Consider the following 22,246-nt stretch of genomic DNA (forward strand, 5'->3'; position numbering starts at 1 on the left):
CCCTTTGCAGTGAGCCAGAGGTGTGGAAGGTCAGGCAGGAGCCTGCCAGCTTTCCCAGCTCCCTGGGGATGCCCTTCCCAGTTAAACACACCACAACAAATTCCTGCAGGTTGTGAGAGAGTCTGACACCACTCCAGACACTGCTGTGGGTCAGCCAAGACCCCTGAGAAGGGGAGAGGTGTGGAAAGGCTGTCACAGGCATTCAGAGCAGTTTTACAAGCCCCAGCTCTCTCCTGGTGGGTTTGTGACAGGAGAGGACTTGCAGCCACCCCCAAGGGACTGCCCTGCCCTTCCAGCCCCTTTTTGCTGGGACTGGAAGGGATGTGTCACCTGGGCACTCCAGTGGGAGATTTGGAAAGGTGAACTCCAGCTCAGCTTTCCTGGGCACCTCTGAGACACGAAGCTCCTTATTTACTGAGCTGTTGCTACTGGTCAGCAAAGGTTTCCTCCTGTCAGACCAGGTTTGTGGGGAAGAGCTGAGTCTTTAGACTCAGGGCAGATCAGGCTGCAGTCAGAGCTCTCTGTGGAGCTCTGGGAGAAGTTCTGCTCCAAGAGGACCTGTGTCTTTAATGTGAAGTCCCTGCCTCATTTAAACACATCAAACCCAAAGCTGTCACAGGGAGGTTTGCAGGGTTTGCTTCCTGAATCCAGCTAAATGCATGTTCTTATTATACAGATGGGCTTGGATCTGTCACTTGTGTTCAGAGGATGATGGGCTTGGGAAAACATTAAAAGGGCACTGGTGCTATGAGAGATCTCACTGTGGGGAAAATGCCATCCTGATCCCTCTCTCACTCAGCAAAAGGCAGCATCAAAGCCAAGCTGTCAGTTGACAGGTAAGAACTGGCAGGTACCATCCTTGCCAAGGCTGAATTCGCTGCTGCCAGACCAGCAGAGATTTCCTGATGCCACAGTGCTCTGGTGGTGAGGGGAAGATACAATGGCTTTTGTTCCCTGCCAAAGTCTAAGGGAAGCAGCAACCTCTGAGAAAAGGGCAGCAGTGGAGTGTCAGCAGGGAAAGAAGATAAAACGTCTTTTTCTGGGACTTCTACTTTGAGGTTTGGATTTGCCAGTAAAACCCCCAATTCTTGGGGCTTGTGTCATGTGATCTCACCAGTCTGACACCTGTAGGCCCACCTTAACCTTAGCTCAAGCCAGAAAACATCCCTTGGACAGAAAGAGGGGAACATGGAGAGAAAGGACCAGCACTGGGAGGAATCTCCGAGCACTGTGATGAAAAGTAAACGAGAGTCTGAGCTGTGCAAACCACTCGGAGGGGAACCATAAACAGAGCAGTAAATGATCCTCAACTTGCCCCCCAGGGGAGGTTCTGACATGGTCCCCTTTGCCCCCTTTGTTCTCCCTCACACAAGTTGCTTGGAAAGGATCACAGTACTCCCTTTTGGTCCCATTTCCTGGGAAATTCTCCCATTTTTCTATATAATTTTGAGCAAATGTATCCACAAGCTTAAGAACAAAAGGATCAGGAGTGTGAGCTCGTACCTGGCACAGACTCCCTGCCCTGAATTCCCTCCTGCACACGAAGGTTGCTGTGACAGGGCACAGACTGGCTCTGTCACCACCACCTCAGGGGTCTGATGCCTTCAGACAACCTGAATTACCTCAGCCATGTTCTGGCTGTGTTTGCCAACCCAGGCTCAGCGAGAGTGATCCACACCGTGCCAGGCACTGCACAGGGGGTGTCTGCAGCCCCTCAGTGCCCCCACAGCAACCCCAGCCCCATCCTCCCCAGGGCACAGGGCTCTCCCTGGCACAGCCCCCAGGCAGGGGGCTCTCCTGGCACTGCCCCCAGGGCAGGGGGTTCTCCTGGCACTGCCCCCAGGGCAGGGGGCTCTCCTGGCACTGCCCCCAGGGCAGGGGGCTCTCCTGGCACTGCCCCAGGGCAGGGGCTGCTCTCCCCTGGCACTGCCCCAGGTCATGGAGCTCTCCCCTGGCACTGCCCCAGGTCATGGAGCTCTCCCCTGGCACTGCCCCAGGCAGGGGCTGCTCTCCTGGCACTGCCCCAGGTCATGGAGCTCTCCCCTGGCACTGCCCCAGGGCAGGGGTCTGTCCCCTGGCACTGCCCCAGGGCAGGGGCTGCTCTCCTGGCACTGCCCCCAGGCAGGGGGCTCTCCTGGCACTGCCCCCAGGCAGGGGGCTCTCCTGGCACTGCCCCAGGGCAGGGGCTGCTCTCCTGGCACTGCCCCAGGGCAGGGGTCTGTCCCCTGGCACTGCCCCAGGGCAGGGGTCTGTCCCCTGGCACTGCCCCAGGTCATGGAGCTCTCCCCTGGCACTGCCCCAGGGCATGGAGCTCTCCCCTGGCACTGCCCCTGGGCAGGGGCTGCTCTCACCTGCCGGAACCCCCCTCGGGAGTGCTGCAGGATTCTCAGGGCGTAGTTGGAGCGTTGGCCTTTGCTGTTGAATTCGATGTGCCCGGTGAGACCTTCCAATTCTACCTGTCCAAGAGAGACTGAGTTACAGCCCACCGAGGTGGCTCAGCCCACACCCTCCCAGCAAGCAGAGCAGTGCAATCCTTGGGTTACAACCCCAGTTGCTCTCAGGGTCTGGAGGGAAACAGGAGAAGCAGAATGAGGTTCAGGGCTCCCCAGATTTCTTTGCTTTGGACTAACGACCTCCACAGCTCCTCATCACCTCCCTCCATGCCAAGGCTAAGGAACAAGGGCAAGGCCCTGGGGTCCAAGCAGCAGAGCTAAGGGAAGCTGAAAGATTTGTTGTCTCTGACTAAAGGTGAGACTTAAAACAGGGTCACACACATGGACCAAAGTGGTCCATGGCTCAGATTTAGAAGTGTTTTTCTTTGGAGAAAAAAAAGTCTCTCGAAATTTCCTTGTCTCAGTTGCACTGCAAACAGACTCAGAAATGTGCTCCTTCTGCGTGGCCATGGAATCACATTGAAAGAACCCAGCTGTTTCACAAGGATGACAATTCAGAGTGTTCTCCTGCCAGAACTGGGCTTGTTTGGTTCCAGCAACAAACCTCTGGTTCAAAGGAGCCCAAACCCCTCCTTAGGGCAGCTCACGTCTTGCCACTGAGCTCTAATCAGTTGTGCTGCATGATCTTACACCAACTCAGGTTCACTCCAAACAGAGCTCAAATCACTTAGAAACATCCACACTTTAGGAAAAAAAATAAATCTGTTGAATTCAGGTTTTTCTGCAGCAAAAGAGGGAGTTCCATGTCATTCCAGGGCCAGTGGCAAACCAGCCTTTAGATCTGCTCCCTTTGCACTCCCAGTGCCACCTTCAAACACAGACCGTGCCAGCCCCTCGCAGCCCCTGCTGCTGGCACTGTGAGCACGGGCTGTGCCCCCCACTCGCCCCAGCCCGTGCCAGCCCCTCGCAGCCCCTGCTGCTGGCACCACGAGCACGGGCTGTGCCCCCCACTCGCCCCAGCCCGTGCCAGCCCCTCGCAGCCCCTGCTGCTGGCACTGTGAGCACGGGCTGTGCCCCCCACTCGCCCCAGCCTGTGCCAGCCCCTCGCAGCCCCTGCTGCTGGCACCGCAAGCACAGGCTGTGCCCCCCACTCGCTCCAGCCCGTGCCAGCCCCTCGCAGCCCCTGCTGCTGGCACTGAGAGCACGGGCTGTGCCCCCCACTCGCCCCAGCCCGTGCCAGCCCCTCGCAGCCCCTGCTGCTGGCACTGAGAGCACAGGCTGTGCCCCCCACTCGCCCCAGCCCGTGCCAGCCCCTCGCAGCCCCTGCTGCTGGCACTGAGAGCACAGGCTGTGCCCCCCACTCGCCCCAGCCCCCCTCACCATCCTCAGGTAGTTCATCAGGCTGGTGCCATGCTGCCAGATCTGGGCCGAGCCGCAGGACAGCGGCTTCACGCCGATCTCCTGGCTGCGGTTGAGCTCCTGCACCGCCGTCACCACGGCGTACACGGCGTCGAACAGCAGCGCCGACGACAGCTGGGGAGAGGGGCAAAGCTGAGCTGGGGAGACTAAACCCAGCCTCCCACTGCCCCCTGAGGGGCTGCAGCAAGCAGGACAGTGCCCTTCCACTGGGACACCCTTTGTGCTTTCTTGTTCCTCAGAGTTTCTTCCCTTGCTGTCATCTTTCTATTCATCCCCATCCCTTCCCATCCTTTTTTATCTCTGTTTCCTAAAGGGGCCAACATTTTCTAATCAAGGGATGGGTTTTGGTGCTTTGGTGACTCTGATCAATCTGCTGGCTGGTGGGAATGCTCCTGACAGCACCAGGTTTGTTCTTGGAATAGCCAGCTGGGCAGAATGGAGATCCTGTGCCTGCACTCACAGAAGGAAAGATGATTTGCTGCCTCTGGCATTATTAGGCACCAGTGCCCTTCTTTGACAGGCAGACCCACATGGAACGAGGTTTTGTTAGATCCAAGCAGCCAAACTCTGCCTTTCAAGCCCCACAGAGAGCCCCCAGTCCTGTGCCTCAGTCCCCAGTTCCCCCCTGCTGTCCCTGCTCTAAGGGCACCTCTGCACCATGGCCAGAGCCACACAGCTCCTCCCCTCTGCTCCTCACCTTGGCTTTGCTTGCCTTTCCCCAGCTCTCTCTGCCCACCAAGCCTCACAAACTGTCTTTCTTGCCCATGCACAACTGTTTCCATGCCTTTGATCCCGTTCATAATCAGACACTTTCTCTCGTGTTCACTGTTGCGACTGAGATTTCACTTTTAATTACTGTCACCTCCTGACTCTGCTGGAATTAAGCTGTTGCACTTCATTACTATCAAGGCCACATTTTCCTCATGGATACTCCCAAGACCATCCTCTTCCCTTGCCAGCTCCTGGCAACGGGCTCAGCCTCCAGCCCGGGGCTCCTTTCCCCACCTTCCCCTGCTGTGACTGCAGTGGAATCCTCTCTCCTCCCTCAGCCTCCTCAGCTTTATTCTCTGCTGTCTGTGGCCCTGCAGGGACAATCCCTCCCAGCTCACTCATCCCAATAAACCTTTGGCTTCCACTCTGTTACTAATTGGAGCAGATCTCCAGCCCCTGGGCACATCAGCTGGAAGGACATTCCAGACAATGAACCCCATCAGGTGTCCTGGGCCTGAGCCCCACCTGGGCACACCCCAGCCCTGGCTGGATGCAGCACTTTCCTCCCACCAACAGATCTGCCCCTCCAAACCAACAGCAGGCTAAGCACAGGCAAGGAGAACAATCCACTTGTTTCATTTACAGAATTCTCCCATGTAAAGGGCATGTTTAAAGGTAAGTTATCTCCAGGGAAACATGAACAGATTTGGCTACTCTGGGTTTTGCAATGTGGGTTCTTTTCCTTCTCTTCCTAAAACATTGGCATCTGTATCTTTGCCCCCAAACACAACATGGAGAATTAAAGCCATTAAAATCCTGTGAAATAGACTTTACAAGCTGGATTTTATTCAATGACATAAACACTTAATTACAAACATCTGTTTTAGCCTAAATTCTAATTACCAAATCTAGCCATCTGTAATTTGAATGATTTTCTCTGATTTCCTTTCTTTGCAATGTGATTAATGAGAATGGCATTAGAGCAGGCAGCTCCCTCCTCCTTTGTCAGATGCTTCCTCAGTGCTACAAGAAAGCCCTGGGATTTTGCAGCTCACAGGAAACCTCCCTCCTGTCACTTCCAGCTGTTGAGCTTCCCTTTCTCTCTTTAGCAGGAGCCATCCCATGAGCTGACCCCTCCTCAGGACTACAAGGGGAAGTTCTAACACAGAGAGAAGAGACCTCCAAGATTTCCAGCAGTAGAGACAGTGCCTGGCAGAATTTTCCCCAAAGACAAAGAAAAGGAACCACATGTCCTGCTTGGGAATATTTCACATCACCTCAGCTCTGCATCTTCCCCACCCAGGGCAAAGCCCTTCTCCCATCACCTGGGACGTGGCATTTTGAAGAATTCCAGTCCCTCCAGGCACAATCCTGCCTCCTTCCACCTACACATTTTGTTGGTGGCTCAAGACAACACAGGGTGAGAAGGCCCAGTGAGAATTTTAATTTCCCCATCACACCTGCTACACTCCTGTCCCTACTGATTTCTGCTTGTACTATTAGAAGGAAATTTATTTCAATGCCTCTGAACATGCTCTGTACCTGCCATCCAAACAGGAGTTTCCTGGTAGCAAAGCCATGGAGATTCAGCAGGGCAGACACTGGGAGGAGGGAGGGAGGGCAGGATGGCCCCAGGCACATCCCACAGGGTGTGCACACAAAGGGCAGAAAGCTCCTTATTCTGCCTGTTAAGGATCACTCTGTGGTGAGAATAAGGTTTTCAGAACTGCCTCAGCTCCACAAGGGGACTCTGAGTGCATTAAAAACCACAAAAAAGGGTTTCCACTGCTGAGGTTTTCTCTCTCCCCTCCTCCAGCTCCAGGCACAGCACCCCCGATGGAGCAAATCTGCTTTGCAAACCTTCCCAACTGAGCAGAATCCCAAGGGAAGATTTCAGGGCTGATCTGCACATTCATCAGGGAGATGCTGGAGCGTGGAACACAACACAGCCCCTTGGCATCTGCCAAGCCCAGCCCTCTCTGCCATCTGCATTCACCATCCCTCTTCCACGAGCCTTTCTCCTGGAGGTAAAATACACAGGGACAAATTTCACAAGGGAAACACTGAATCAGAGCTGCATCATGCCCTGCACTGCCAGAAAATATAATTAAAATTAGGATTAGGCTTGAATTTAAAGCTGTACACCCACTGAGACACAGAGAATCCCTCTAATGCTCCACACCTCTGTGGCTCCCCAAGGTTCCTTTGGGCAGGCTCTGTCTTTCAGGCTTGAGTGTTCTCCAAATGTAAATCACAGCTTGACACCCCAATTCCTCTCCTACCCAAACTAACATGCCCTGTCTGGTCCATCCTTCCCACTCCTCTCCCCACAAACCCAACCCAAAGTGCAGCAGCAGAGCTGCAGCCTGGGATGTGCCTGAGCTCTTCAGCACAGGGTTTACATGGATTAAATAGCTCAATTATTTAATCATTTTAATAAATTTAATAATTAAAAACTCTACCCTTTGAGACCAGAGCTTTTACCTCTGCATTGCCAGGCTGTGCTCAGGACCATCCTGAAGCTCTTCTCCCAAGGTGTTCCTGGTGGTCTGTAACTGTTTCCAGCCCAGGGAGGCTGTGGGTGTTGGGAATGAATTTTACTTACTGCTGGCCCAGTGAATGGAGCATGATCACAGTTCTCCTGCCAGGACTGGTTGAGGCTCTGGACAAACTCTTGGAAGAAAGCATGAGACTGGTTGAAGATGGAAAATCCCAGGATGTTGACTCTGTCATCCAACAAACTGTCCAGGCGCTGGAGGGAGAACTCCTAAAGCCGCCCAGAACAGAAGGTGGGGTTAGGGAGGAAAACAGGCACTGGAAGCTTCAAAACCACTCAAGCCTTGAAGGGAAGGTGGGACCATGGAGTGATGTGGAACCTCCCTCCACACTGCAGCTGAAACCCACCAAGTTTAAACTGTTACATTAAATCAGTTCCCTCCCACAGGAGGAGGAACCCAACCCTGAGCTACCCCATCACAACCCAATCCTGCCCTTTCTGCCATCAAGCAGCAGGAGGAGATGCCACTCATGGGACACCCCAGTGCCCTGTGGAGGGTGGGAAGGTGCTTTGGCTGTGGGGTTTGGAGCTGAGAGCATCCTCTTACAATTTTAAAAGGCCAATGGTAAGGTGTATAAAAATGACTGCATAAAAAAATCAAAGCATCAAAGCTCTGCTTTGCCACTCACATCGATGGGGGCAGTTACAGGACTAAGCCAGATGCCTGGAGAAGAGTCCAACCCTTCCTGTCCTATTAGCAGGAAATAATGGCACCTTCCTCGCTAATTTCTCTTTTGCTAATTGCTAAAATGGAGTGAGAGGGTGGGAGTAATAATAGTCTCAGAAACTGCTGGGTGCCCATTCTCCTCCATCACACCACGGACACCTCTGGGCTCTGCGGAGCAGGAGGTTTTCAGGCAGCCAAGCCATTTTTTATCTTTGCTGCATACAGGCACCAGGAGCAGCACCTGTAAATCTCCCAAACATGGAGTTACAAGCCTATTGCAGCCCAGGCAGGTTCCCAGGGGCTGTGATCAGACACAGGATTAAGTGGGTGTTGGACACCACGGCATTAGCGCCGGGAACGTGAAATTGCCTGTGAACTCCTGATCTGTGTGAGTGATGTTCTGCTCCTGCCTCCCTGACAGGCTCTCCATTCCCCACCCTGGCAGCCCTGCAAGCAGGGCAGGTGGCTGAGGAGGAGCTGGGCCCAGGAGCTGCTGAATACAAACAGAGCAGAGGGAGATGTGCTGTGAAACACCCTGTCCCTGCAGCCAGAGCTGGGGCAAACTGTGCAGGGCACGAGCTGCCCCACACAGACAGAGCAGCAGCTTGTGAAACACCCTGTCCCTGCAGCCAGAGCTGGGGCACACTGTGCAGGGCACGAGGCAAGAGCTGCCCCACACAGACAGAGCAGCAGCTTGTGAAACACCCTGTCCCTGCAGCCAGAGCTGGGGCACACTCTGCAGGGCACGAGCTGCCCCACACAGACAGAGCAGCAGCTTGTGAAACACCCTGTCCCTGCAGCCAGAGCTGGGGCACACTGTGCAGGGCACGAGGCAAGAGTTGCCCCACACAGACAGAGCAGCAGCTTGTGAAACACCCTGTCCCTGCAGCCAGAGCTGGGGCACACTGTGCAGGGCACGAGCTGCCCCACTGCCCCCTGGCTCTGTTGCGCAGAGAGGGAAATGCCACGGTTGGCACCCAACAGCCACACAGCCCAAGGCTTCATCTTGGGCCACACTCCCTCAATCCCAAATCAGTGCCTTTCTCTGCTGTGCCTTTTCTCCCCTGAATGTGTTCCTAAGCTTTGGAGCTTGCAGGTTTGTTGTGCTCTGCTCCTGAAATCAGCACTTAATGGGCGAGGGAAGAGCCCCTCTGGTCTCACCTGGTGTGGGCAGACGGAGGCAGGGGATGATTTGCTCCAACCACGCAGCTGAACCCACAGGTCTGAGTGCCAGGGGCAGTCCTGGCACCTGCCCCAGCTTTTGGAGGGATCCCCACCTGCCTCAGCCCAGCTCCCCTGGGGCAATGCCCGGGGCTGAGGCAGTGCCAGGGCTCCCTGCCTGCAGAGCAGCCACACACGGCCCCACATGCTCCCCCCAGGGACAGCAATTTGCTCTGGGTCAAATGTTAACAGCAGCTTTTCCCAGCTCTCATTAGCACTGGCTGCTTTGTGCAGGTTTTGGTCTTTTGCTCCAGCCAACACTCCATCCATATCCATCCTGTTCCAGGCAAGCCTCCAGCTGCAGAAACCCTGTTTCTGTCATTCCATAAAGCATCACCCTGGAACCCAGGGGATGGCATGGCCTGTGCCCGACCCTTCCCCTCACTGCTCCCTGGCCCTTCCCTCTGCCCCAGCTCCCATCTCTGCCTTTCTGCCACCAGATAAGCACAAAAGCAGAGCCAGGGCAGGAGGCAACGAGCCGTGAGCTGCCTCTGCAACGAGCTGCACACAAACCCCCCTTGGGGGACACACTCCATTTGCAGTGGGATAAGAGAGATTTGGTGAGGTCAGGCTTGCCATGGAGGGCAAAGGGGTGAGAGCATCCTGATCCTCAGCTCAGCTTCTATCCCTGCTTGGCTTTTTTTTCCCTTTTACACACTCATTCTCCACGCTTGACATTTCCAAACCCACGTTTTGCAAACACAACCTCATTTGCCATTCAGGACCTGCACCTCTCAGCTGATTTCTCATGGCAAGAGGCAAACACAGGTAGGATAAGGGGTGGAACCCCCATCTCAGGGGTGTTTTCAGATGCAGATCCAAGGATTTCTCACTGAGACACTCTGAAGTCGACTTTAGCCTAAGCTACCCCTTTGTCTCAGCTGCCAGACAGAGCTGGTGAGCCTCATTCCTGCACTGAACTCTCCACAGCTGCTTTTTCTTTCCTCCTGTAGTTACTCCTCCTTATCCTCAGTGCTGACTGGTGCCTTTGCAGGTTAGAAGACAACTTTCCAATGCAATAAGAGCAAAGAGCCACTAGGAAAATAACTCACATTCTGTTTACAAGGGGACTCCAAGGCTCCTCCACCAGTGCAAACACAGCTTTGAAACCACAGACGTTCAGGTGAGCACAGGAGGATGTGAATCAAAGAGATGGGTACAAACAGCATCTCCCTTATTATCTCCCATTCCACTATCAATGATTTTCCCCCTATCCCACACTGAAGCAGTTGCAATAGTTGACCAACACTTTGCTCTCCATCTCAGTCCAACCTGGAGCACAGAGAAGGCCACAGAAACGACCCTGAGGAGAATTTTGGGGACAAAAATCCTGCCTGCCTGAAATTTCCCCCCTCTTTTCACTCTTTTAAAAACACCCACCAAAAGCCAATATTCTTTTTCAAGAGATCTCAGAAAAAATGGTCCCAGAGGGACTGCAGCCAAAATTAATGAACTTTTACAGGTGAAAAATCCCCAGGCTTTGCTCAAGGCACAGCAAATTCAGCAGCAGCACCAGACAATTACAGGGGAGATTTCCTGACTGCTACTACAGGGCTGCAAACACTAAATACGTGCAGTTAAATAACAACACTTAACAATTCTATGGCACTCTATATTTTCCAAGTGCTAAGCACACATTAGCTAATTGAATACAAAGGGGTTCCCTGGGAGACAGAGCTGAGGAGTTACTGGAGGATGAAGCCACTCCTGGGTTTCTGCACTTCATGCAGCACTCGACCTGCCCTCTCCCTTCCAGCAGCACACACGACCTGTGCAGGGACCCCACCACTCAGATCACTGGGAGGGCCTGGTTGATAAAAGCCACACAGCCAAGCTCTGCAATCCACAATTCTCAAACCAGGAGCTGGGATGTTGCAGCACTGCTGGCTCTGTTACACCCAGATTTCCAGGCTGTGGTCTCTGTTCCATCAGGAAGGGAAACCCATCAGGTGCAAGAGCATCACTCAGTGTAAGTCCTGACATGCAGCTCTGGATGGAGGAGCAGCTGAGCCCCACCAGGACCCTGCACACACGAGCCCTCTGCCCCCTCAACTGGCACTGGGGCTCTTGCAACACCCCCCTGAGTTTCTGATGGCAATGCCCCTCCTGCCCTGCCCCTCTGTGCCCACCAGTGGTGCCACACTGCTCCTCACACTGTCACAGCACAGAGCTGGGTCAATGTGCAAAATCAAGGCTGCCTTGGCACCTTGGGGACTCCTGCCAGGAAATTATCATGCCCAGAACACAGGGGAGGAAACCGAGCGAAAAACAGCAAGGGAAACAATACCTGACAGCACAGCTCTTAAAATCCCAGAATCAGGGAATGGGTTGGGTTGGAAGGGACATCCTGTTCCACCCCCTGCCATGGGCAGGGACACCTTCCCCAGCCCAGGTTTTGGCAGGATTGCTGGGGTCAGAGCAGGCAGCCTGGGAAGCAGGGGTGGCTCAGTGTGGAGCTGCCCCCCTGCACTGCCATGGGCAGGGACACCTTCCCCAGGCCAGGTTTTGGCAGGATTGTTGGGTCAGAGCAGGCAGCCTGGGAAGCAGGGGTGGCTCAGTGTGGAGCTGCCCCCCTGCACTGCCACACTGTGTCTCACTGCACCGAGTGGCTCCTGGTACCTGCTGCCCCCCCGAGCCCAGTTTGCTGTTCAGCACTCTCTGCATCACCCCTGAGCTCCCTCCAGCTGCATCGATTTTGCTGCTGATACTGCTGTGCATCCTGTTGGTGTGAGCTCAGCCTCGCTCCCCACCCCATTCTTATCACATTTTAATAACCTGGATCTCCCAGGGAGCAGAGGGACACAGATCAGCCTGCAGGCTCAAGGCAGGGCTAAAGAGGGGCTTGTTTCATTGTCAGGGCCACCAAGATTTGCTCAGCTCAGCCTACACCAACCCCAAGATGTCTGGCTGCCTCTCCCTCCTCTCTCTCCTGCTCACACACACACATGTTTATCTTCCTCTCCTAATCACTGCAAGGACTTTATTGGATTTTTGGATCTGCTGATTAACAGCCTCCAAAACATCCTCTGACACTGTCATAGCCCAGTGCTCAGCAGGAGAAATTCACTGCTGTAAACTCAGCAACTCAATCCCCTCAGTCCCAGCCAAAGGTCTGCCCCCCCTGACAGCACCAGAGGCTGATTTACACCAGGGACAGCCTTGCTGTGGGGCCAGGACAGGCTGTACTGTTCCCTCTTTGTGGGATGAGGAGAGCACAGGGCCAAGGCTTCCATTTCTCTATTAAACCCTCACTTTGGCAAAACTTCCTTGTCCAGAGTGTTTGGTACTTAGAAAAGCTCTCAGCCTCCAAACACAGCCCTGTGTCCATCCTGAGATTGCCTGGCAGCTTTTACAGGAGCCAAACCTGCAGCCAGTGCAAAGTCAGCACAGCCCTGCTGTCTCTGGGGAGAGCAGGCATTTCATTCCAGCTCAGGACTGTTGGGCAAACAGAACTCCAGGGAGTCTCTCCCCACATCCCAGAAGGCAGAACTGGTGGACTTTGCCCAGAAGGGCAGATGGGACCATCCTGGTCCTATTTGTGTTCAAAAACCACGTGGCTATGGCACTCCAGGACATGGTTTAGTGATGAACATGGTGGTTCTGCTGGGTTGATGGTTGGACTTGATGATCCTAAAATCACAGAAGGGTTTGGGTCAGAAGGGACCTTAAAGGTCATCTTGTTCCATCCCCTGCCCTGAGCCTTCCACCAAACCAGGTTGCTCCAAATCCCATTCAACATGGCCTTGTTCTCAGGGGTCTTTTCCAACCCCAACAATTCCATGACTCATTTCAACTGGACACTCTGGGGTTTCACAGCTCAGGTACAAACCTGCTGAGTCCAGAGCAGGACTTGCTGACAGAGAGGGGAGCAGAAGGACTGGTCTTCCTCCAGGGACACCCAAAAAGGGGCTAAAACATGGATTGCTCACAAGAAGCTTGAAAAGACTCCCGGCTCCTGTGCCACAGGATAAGGAAGGTTGGAAAAGACCTCCAAGATCTTCAAGTCCAACATCACTGTGGTCCCCTACAGAGCCCTCACTTCTCTGGGGGTGATTTCCAGCAGCAAGAGCACAAAAAGGAAGATGAACATGCACACAAACAAAGGCCACAGAACAAAACTGACTTTCCCAGGGGACTCTGGTGGTACCTCCCACTCTTCTCCACACCAGAGGCACCACCACCATCACTCCCAGCCCTGTGTGTGGGTTTGGGCTCATTGCATGGTGGGACTCTGACCCTGCAATGGGCAGTTCTTCACGCTGTGACCCCAGTGACCAATTTCTACCCCAAGATCACCAAATCTCCTCTGTCAGATGTGGAGAAAATCCCTGCCTTTGCCTCTGTGGATCCTGCTGCCCTCAGAGCTGAGCTGCCAACTCTGTTAATCATTCCAGAGCTCCAAGAACACATTTATTTATTTACTCAAGTGGACAATATTATGTTAAGTGCTTTATGGCTTTCTTGAAAGGCTCAATTTATTTATAAACTATTGACAGAGTCAATAAGTTTATAATGGGCCACATGTAAAAATCAATTCCTCTGGAAGCAAAAAAAGTCATCACTGCAACAAATTGTGGCCTTTTGAGCAGGAAAGTGGAAGTGGTAGATCTACTCAAGGCAACGTTCCTTGGCCATTCATGTAGTGAAAGAGAAACTGTGATCTCAGGGACAATTTAGGGAACCAGACATAAATATATATACATCAAATTTGATTGTTCTTACACAGTTGGCACATCACAAAAGCATCATGTGCCATATAAGGATGGGTCTTTAACCTCCTCATGCAGGGAGAACTATTAAATTTTGGAGGCTGTTCTTCAAACAAGAGCACTTTAGGAAAATACATCCTTAGTGAAAGCAATTGAGTTCAACTTCCCTGCAGGGAGCCCGAGGTTTGGAGAGCAACAAACCCTCAGGGAGGAAGGAGGTCAAGTGCTGATGTTGGGACCTGAGAAAACACAGCTCTTGGAAAATGAGGGGTAGGAAGTCTGAAAGCCAAATAGGACAAGACAGCACGAGGGCAGAGGGAAGGAGAGAAGTTTGCTCTCACATCAGAGGCCTTGGGGTGTATCTGAGAGAATCATTTACTGAACAACTGGGAATCAAGCCCAGGGTGGACTCTGAACAGCACAGAACACTCACACAAGCTCAGACAGCACAGGCAGCAAAGCACAGGCAAGTGCAGTTATTGCTTTGTCTAAATCCCCCTTTTCTCATGCTAACCAGAATGAGGAGAAATTGCTTTGGCAGCCTTGCAAAAACCTGATTTGTTTGCCCTGCTACCACATGCCACTGAAAATATGAACCATAAATCCAGGGAATGATCTGGGCCCTACAAAGCAGTTTGCATCAGCTGCTGGGAACCAGCAAGGCTGCAAGGGAGCATTTGTCAAAGGATAACAAGTGTGTGCCTTCCTCACCTGGGCAGGGGCAGAGGGGGTGCCCAGCCCTGGGCAGGGGCAGGGAGGGGCTGGGCAGGGGTAAAGAGGGTGCCCAGCCCTAGGCAGGGGCAGGGAGGGTGCCCAGCCCTGGGCAGGGGTAGGGAGGGGTTGGGCAGGGGTAGGGAGAGTGCCCAGCCCTGGCCAGGGGTAGGGAGGGGTTGGGCAGGGACAGGGAGGGGCTGGGCAGGGGCAGGGAGGGTGCCCAGCCCTGGGGAGGGGTAGGGAGGGGCTGGGCAGGGACAGGGAGGGTGCCCAGCCCTGGGGAGGGGTAGGGAGGGGCTGGGCAGGGGCAGGGAGGGTGCCCAGCCCTGGGGAGGGGCAGGGGCAGGGAGGGTGCCCAGCCCTGGGCAGGGGCAGGGAGGGGCTGGGCAGGGGTAGGGAGGGTGCCCAGCCCTGGGGAGGGGCAGGGGCAGGGAGGGTGCCCAGCCCTGGGCAGAGGCAGGGAGGGTGCCCAGCCCTGGGCGGGGAGGTCAAACCCCATGTGGGGCTCATGGCACAGACCCAGACCCAGACCCAGAAAGTTATTTCACCAAAAGAAGGTAATTTCACAAAGCAGGACTAATCAAACACTAATTTGTAGCTCACTGCCCCCTCTGCTTTGCTTTCCACCCCTCCCTCCTGCCAAGGGATGTCACTGAGATGACAACCTGCCACTGAAAGGTTGACACTCATTTCCCCTCCAGCTCCAGAGCCACAATCCAGCTTTGAACGCCTCATCCTATATGAACATCTCTTTATAAATCACTAAACAAAGAAGAAACAACAGGAAACGAACCAAAAAAGCCCCAAACTGATTTATCTGGACTCTGGGAATTGAACACAGCAGCTGTTTTATCAGCCACAACACCTGCACACAATATTGTCGGGGAACAAAACTGCACCCAGTGACTGGCCTGACTTACAGCACCAGTAAAACTCCTCTACACCTTCCTTCTTACAGTAATAATTTTAATTGTTTCAATTATTTCCATCTAATCTCCTTGATAAATGTTTTGAAGTGTAAACCCAGCCTGAGGTCCATATGCTATTAAAAAAAAAGGCAAACAGAGAGGAGGAAAAAAAAAGACAAACCCAACAAGCTACATAGAATTAACAAGCTAAAAGAATTAATTGTAGCATGGGATTTTGGAGGCATCCAACACCCCTCCTACTCTGTGCTGCTGATTTCAGGGATTTCCAGGGCTGGAAGGAACATCTTCTTCAATGCACAGCAGGCTGTTTGCAATGGTCTATTTCTGCACTAGCATTATTATTATTATTATTATTATTATTATTATTATTATTATTATGCACACCATTACTCCTTAACAAGGCCATGAGGTCTGTGGATCCCCAGCCAACCTGGGCCCTGCCAGGGAGCAGGAAAAGGACAACAAGGACCTCTGAGCTCATCTCAGCACCTCATCAGGAAATCCCTTCCCAGATGGGCAGCTCTCAGAGCAAGGCAGTTCGTCACTGTGTGGAGATGCCTGGAAGAAACCTGGATCAGGTGGGCATTTTGTGCCAGGGGGTGGAGGGCAGGGGGTGCTGCCTCGGGTACCCCAGACACAGATGATGGATGTGGGGAAGGAAAATGCCCCAGACCTGCTCTGCTCTCTGAGTTTCATTAGCACTCCTGGAGAATCTGTTGAGCTTCTGCTGCTGCCAGAAAGGGTCCCTTGAGCTGCTGAAGGAGCCTGATAATGAATTTACACGCAGTAAATGAGCCTGTGGATATTTTCACATCAGGCTGCTCTCCTTGGCTCTGCTGGAAAGGCACTGGGGGCCGGGACCTCCTCACTGCTCCTGCCATCCCTGCCCCAGGCTAGGCTGGCATTGCTGCCATATCTGCAGCCCCCAGGCTGGCACAGAGGGGCCATCAGGCCCAAATCTGTCCCCTGGCACATGGGGAGCCACCACAACTTCCCTCCATCTAACAGAGAGCGGAGCTGAGACACCAGAGCTGTCGGCTGCGATGTGCTTATTAAATAAAATTAATGCTAAAAGACAGAAACAGAATTCCCCTCTGCTGCTGCAGGGCAGGTGTTTAATTCAGCATTTTATCCTATTTTCTCCTCTTTTTTTTGCCTGGAATATTTTGCCATCTCCAAGCAGCTCAGTGCTGCACAGACTGTCTATTCCCCTTCTGATGGCTGGCCCCCCATTTAAAGCCATCTTTTTGCTTGCTCCCCTTGACAGCAGCTCACTATGATTTCATCTTCTCTATTAGGCAGTGATTGCAAAACCTCAGAGGGTTCATTAGGAGCTTGATAATCCCTCCAGATTTATGAGTCTAAATTGCTCACTCCCATCTCCAATCCCCATTTAAATATTACTAATTTCCTTAAACATCTCTTCCATCTGCCCAGGTTTTGTCTGATGTCACCTTTCTGTAATGGTCCCTGCCAAAAATCCAGTTAGTCCTGCTAAGGGCTGGTCTTTTGGACAAAGTGGTAAAATAAGCTGGGTAAACACATTAATGCCTTGTGAGAGTGAATGGCAACAAACTCGTTTCTTTCTCACCTGCCAGAACGGCATTACACGAGATGAATGGGTTTCAAAGACAAATTTCACCTCCAGCAAATGCTTAATCACACCCAATGCTCACAACTAGTCTGGGGGTGGAGGTGGGGAGCTCAATTTTTGTAGTTATTTCTGTTATCTGTGAACAGACTCTGCTGTGCTGGTGATGTGCAAATAGAATCCCTGGCTACGTGCACGGTCTGTGGGACGGCGACTGCCGGGACTGGGGAGAGCAAGGGGAAGGAGAAACAGTCCTTGGGACCATTTGCAACAGGCAAATTACTCACTGTGAGTGGGAACTGGCTGGAGTGGCCTGGCACTGTGGGCAGGATGGGATGGGGACAGCACTGTCCCTGTCAACCCTGCCAGCAGCACAGTGACACTGTGGGGCTGGCACAGGATGGGATGGGGAGAGCACTGCCCCTGCCAGCCCTGCCAGCAGCACAGTGACACTGTGGGGCTGGCACAGGATGGGATGGGGAGAGCACTGCCCCTGCCAGCCCTGCCAGCAGCACAGTGACACTGTGGGGCTGGCACTCTGGGCAGGATGGGATGGGGACAGCACTGTCCCTGTCAGCAGCACAGTGACACTGTGGGGCTGGCACAGGATGGGATGGGGACAGCACTGCCCCTGCCAGCCCTGCCAGCAGCACAGTGACACTGTGGGGCTGGCACTGTGGGCAGGATGGGATGGGGACAGCACTGTCCCTGCCAGCAGCACAGTGACACTGTGGGGCTGGCACAGGATGGGATGGGGACAGCACTGTCCCTGCCAGCAGCACAGTGACACTGTGGGGCTGGCACAGGATGGGATGGGGAGAGCACTGCCCCTACCCAGCCCTGCCAGCAGCACAGTGACACTGTGGGGCTGGCACTGTGGGCAGGATGGGATGGAGACAGCACTGCCCCTGCCAGCAGCACAGTGACACTGTGGGGCTGGCACTGTGGGCAGGATGGGATGGGGACAGCACTGTCCCTGTCAGCAGCACAGTGACACTGTGGGGCTGGCACAGGATGGGATGGGGACAGCACTGTCCCTGCCAGCCCTGCCAGCAGCACAGTGACACTGTGGGGCTGGCACAGGATGGGATGGGGACAGCACTGTCCCTGCCAGCAGCACAGTGACACTGGCTCGGGGCTGGCACAGGATGGGGGAATCACAACCCCAGTCTCATCACTGCCTGACCCCCTCCTGGCACACCCCTGCCTTTACCCTCCCTGCCCAGTGCTGCTCCATTCCATGGGGATGAACAGGAGCAGTGGGGCTTGTTCTTGCTGGGCTGACATGGAGCAAGGATGGAACACTGAGCAGGAACCACAATCCTGGTAGTTCAGGCAGGAACCTTGTGGCTTTTTCTAGTTATTTTTTTTTCATTTTCTGACATCTCCTTTCCCTATCCCCTTCTCCATTCTCTGCCCCAGTTGCTCTCTTGGCTTTTCAACCCCTCCACTTCCCTCCTTCCCCTCCTCTCCACTCCACTCTCCTGCCTACACGTTTGGCTCCATCCGTTCCCGTCTGTCTCCCACCCAAACACAAAGCGTGATTCAGCTCTCGGCTTTCCTGGCACACACACACCCTGGCATAAATATTAATAGAAATTAGAGAATATGAGTATTATTTGGGGTTGGGAGGCACCTCCACTCAGTCCTTCAGCCCATCCTGCTGCACTCAGGTTTCCACCAGCCCCACACCAGCACTGAGATCAGGTCTCTGCTCTCCTGGAAGCCTTTCCCTCACACCACGTGGCAGCTGCTGCAGCAAGAGAAGTTTCTCTGCTGTTTATTTTGGGTTTCCTCTGCTGCTGCCTAAGCCCATCACTCCTTGTTTAGCACAGTGCTCTGGGATTTCACCACACGATCCATCAATGTTATTAGTCTCAATAAAGCCAAACCTCCAGGGGCAACCACGCAGGAGATACACCCAGCCCTGCCCTCAGCATTCATGGCATCTCCTCCCTTTGTCCTACAGAGCAGCTCCCAGACACCCAGCAGGACAGCACAGGACTGTGATGCCCTCTGGATGCTCATCCCAGGGCAGCCTGGTCTTTTCCCAGCACAGGGGATGGGGTCAGGGGGTGACAGCTCCAGTATCCTCATGAATCAGGAACCATCCATCGTTTGGAGCTTCCCAAAGACCTGCTCACCTCATTGCACCACAGTCACGATGTCTACAAATCCCACACTGGACCAAGCAGTGCTGCCTGTCGGCTTTCACCTCCCTGAGCCCCGGGCAAGCCTTCCCCTGAGTGATGCTCAGCTCTGCAGGAGGACTCCCCTCCTTCCCTTCCCTTCCCTCTCCCCAGCACGTGGCTCTCCCCGAGGCTCCCGTGGCTCAGGGGGATCAGCTCCCATTAACGTGACTCCCCAGGCCCAGGGGAGAGCTGAGAGCAGAGTCTTACCAGATTAGTGAAGATATAGGTGTAATAGGCAGACGCCATTCCCAGCTCAGCTGCCTGTGAAGGAGAGCAAAGGCGATTAGAGCCGAGCCCGACAATCTGTGATCTCCTCTCCGAGGCTCAGCCTCCGCTGCCTCCTCCTTATCGGCCGGTGCCAGCACAGGAGGGAGGGTGGCACAGGCAACACAATCTGACCTGCGAAATTAAAGGCTGGGGAAGCAATTTTTCTGCAGGACTGAGCCTACCTGAGGTTTCCCCTCAGCACAGGGGCTGCCTGGCACAGAGAAATGCCCCAGCCCTGCCCAAGCTGCAGAGCCCTGGCAGCATTCCTGCTCCCTCCATGGCATGGAGCAAGAGGGAATTTGGGCATTTCTGCACGTGGCTCCATCCTGTGGGTGTCTGCAGCCAAGGACAAGATGCCCACTGGAAGCAGAAGCTTCTGAACCCTCAGCAGAACAGCTTTTGAACATCCAACAGACCCTAATGGTCCACACAGACCCCAGAAGGTGAGGTGGGTCCTGGAGCCCCAGCCCAAGGTTCTCCAGAAGCCCTTGGGATGAGGAGTTCCGTGGGGTGTTTGGAGGAAAGCAAGGCTTGCTGAGCTTTGCTGCTCTGTGGGTGGATGCTGCTTTGTTCCAACATATTTGGGAACATAATGAGGGAAAAGAGCAGCCGAGAGCTCCAGGCTTGTCTCTCCCACCACAGAAACAGATGCAAAGAGCAAGGCAGGAAAAGCTGTTTGGAGTTACAGGAAAAGGACAGTCAAGCCACTGGTGGTTTTCCCTTTTGGGCTCCAGCCCCACAGATTAACAAGCATAAATGAAACCCAGTAACTCAGCCTGCTCTCCAGAATTTGGAAAGGGTTGTGATGGCAAAGAGGTAGAAGAAAAGGGTAAAATTATATAGGGATGCAGAGGGGGCACAGAAGTTCCCATGGAGATGATCTCTTCTAGACATCACAGAACAGACCACTGAAGTCCTTTTCCAAAATTCTCACTAAAAAAGGAGTTGGTTGAGGGAACAGATGCTCAGGAAAGTGGGGCATTAATCTGCAGATCCTCCTGGAATCCTGTGTTTCACTGCCAAGCACAGCTACTCTCAAGTCAGGCATCCAGGCCTTGGCAAAGAGGTTTTCCCATCACTCCAGACCACAAAGAGGAGCAGGAGACAAGGAGGGAAGGACCAAAGGCAGTACCTCCTGGTGTGAGTGCCCTTCCATCTGCCCCAGAAGCTGTGAAAACAGAAAGTGAGCAAAGGAAGGATACCAAGAGGTGCCTCAGACTGCACCTCTCCCTATTCCTGCCAGTTCTTTACCTGTTCCTGTGCAGTTCTGAGGCCACCCCCACACTGGGGGCTTAGGCCTGGCTGTGTCCAGCCCTTTGGCTGCACATTGTCAGCCTGTCCCTTGCACAGGAGGCAGAACAGACACAGCAAAGTCACCTGATGAGAAGAGCACCCAGCTCAGAGGAGGTGCCAACAGCTGCCTCATTGTGAAACCCCTCACAGTAAAACCTGGCAGCAGATTCCCTCCCTCTTCCCGTGCTGGGGACAGAGAGAATGGCAGCTCTCCCTCTGACCCACTTTGAAGTCATTGTGCCTGGTTTCAAGGGCAGCAGATCCAAGGGAGCAGCAAAGCGGGGCCGGGCACGGCGCTGCCATCCATTCACCTGCCAGGTGGGAGCTGGGCAGGCTGGCACTCCAGAGCAGCCATGTGTCTCCAGCACATATGGGGAGGGCAGGAGATGAGAAACTGCAGCTTCTCTCATTGTGCCATGCCAGGCTGGTCTCCTGAGACAAATCTGACCTTTCCAAACCAACCTACACTTCTCTTGCTGTTGGCAACCTGTGAGAGGGACAAGGATGCACCTGCTTGTTCATCCCCACCTGACTCCAGATCTGCTCCCACCTCTGTAAGGAAAAGACTTCTCAGCCTCCCAAGATGCAGGAAGTTGCCAGATCATAACCTCATTATTTATTGCCTTCCACTGCTACAATCTCCTAGCTGGGAAGATGGAATTAGTCTTTTCCAGACGAATGGTGGGAATGGCTGACATCTTTATCAGTGGTGGCAGAAGGATGCTGGAGCTGGGCAGGGAGACTGTGTGTGCCTGGAGAGATCTCTGTGTGCCTGTGGGAAGTCACTATAGCAACAGAGGAGGGGGACAGTCCTCAGCAGCCAGGCAGCAACAGGGACCAGAGGGGAAAAAGGGAAGGAAAATCACACAGAAAATCTCCCTGCATAGAGGGACCCAAAAAATCCCCCAAACTGTCTGTTTAAAAATGAAAAATGACATGCAGTGGAATAAAAATCTTTGGGGAGGTGGGGAATAATAAACACTTCCCTTCTGGCTGTCATCAAGGATGAATCTGACACAGCCAAGGCCTCTGTATGACTAACTCCATGACAAAGCAGCCAGGCCACTGTGTGCAATGCCTGCACCAAGAGCCAAGGGGATCCCACTGCTTGGATCCTGCCTCCACTCAGGAATGTGCTGCCTGTACCTCCCAGGATGTGGGAACTCTCCCCAACTTCAGACTCCATCTGGAGCCACTGCTCAATTTCGAGGCAGACTATCAAAACAAATGCTAAAAACTGCAGCAAGAGACCATTTAAAAATAAACACGATTAAAATAAAATCTCGGTTAATAAGACAATTAAAAAAAGGCAGCAAAAAGTTAGAAACATAATGGGAGGGAAACAGGGAGGCCCTGGTGCACTGATGGGCTTATTTTAGAGAGCTGAGCAGCCCTTCAAGGCTGTTTGATGGCAACAGGAGCCACCAGCACACACCACTTGGGGAAAGCAAAGCCACCAGCTCAGAGCAATTAAACCATCACTCCCACGAATAAGAGTCCTGCAAAGAGAGAGCAAAGTATTTTCCCCATAAATTCCATCAGAAGGGCAATTCCCCTCCCAGCAGAGCCCATTTCAGGCATTT

At 53.6% G+C, this 22,246-nt stretch overlaps 1 protein-coding gene across 1 annotated transcript in view; it reads right to left on the reverse strand.

The window, feature by feature from the left end:
- GRIK4 (glutamate ionotropic receptor kainate type subunit 4) overlaps nt 1–22,246 on the reverse strand; it is a 173,745-nt gene that overhangs the window by 30,476 nt on the left and 121,023 nt on the right. Inside the window, exons 7-10 of the mRNA XM_071576151.1 lie at nt 19,311–19,364; nt 7,129–7,290; nt 3,774–3,926; nt 2,352–2,456 (exon numbers count right to left, since the gene is read on the reverse strand). Coding sequence (XP_071432252.1) covers nt 2,352–2,456; nt 3,774–3,926; nt 7,129–7,290; nt 19,311–19,364 — 474 coding nt within the window. The remainder of the gene's footprint in view (nt 1–2,351; nt 2,457–3,773; nt 3,927–7,128; nt 7,291–19,310; nt 19,365–22,246) is intronic.

Source organism: Pithys albifrons, chromosome 23 (genome assembly GCF_047495875.1).
Source record: "Pithys albifrons albifrons isolate INPA30051 chromosome 23, PitAlb_v1, whole genome shotgun sequence".
Lineage (NCBI taxonomy): Eukaryota > Metazoa > Chordata > Aves > Passeriformes > Thamnophilidae > Pithys > Pithys albifrons.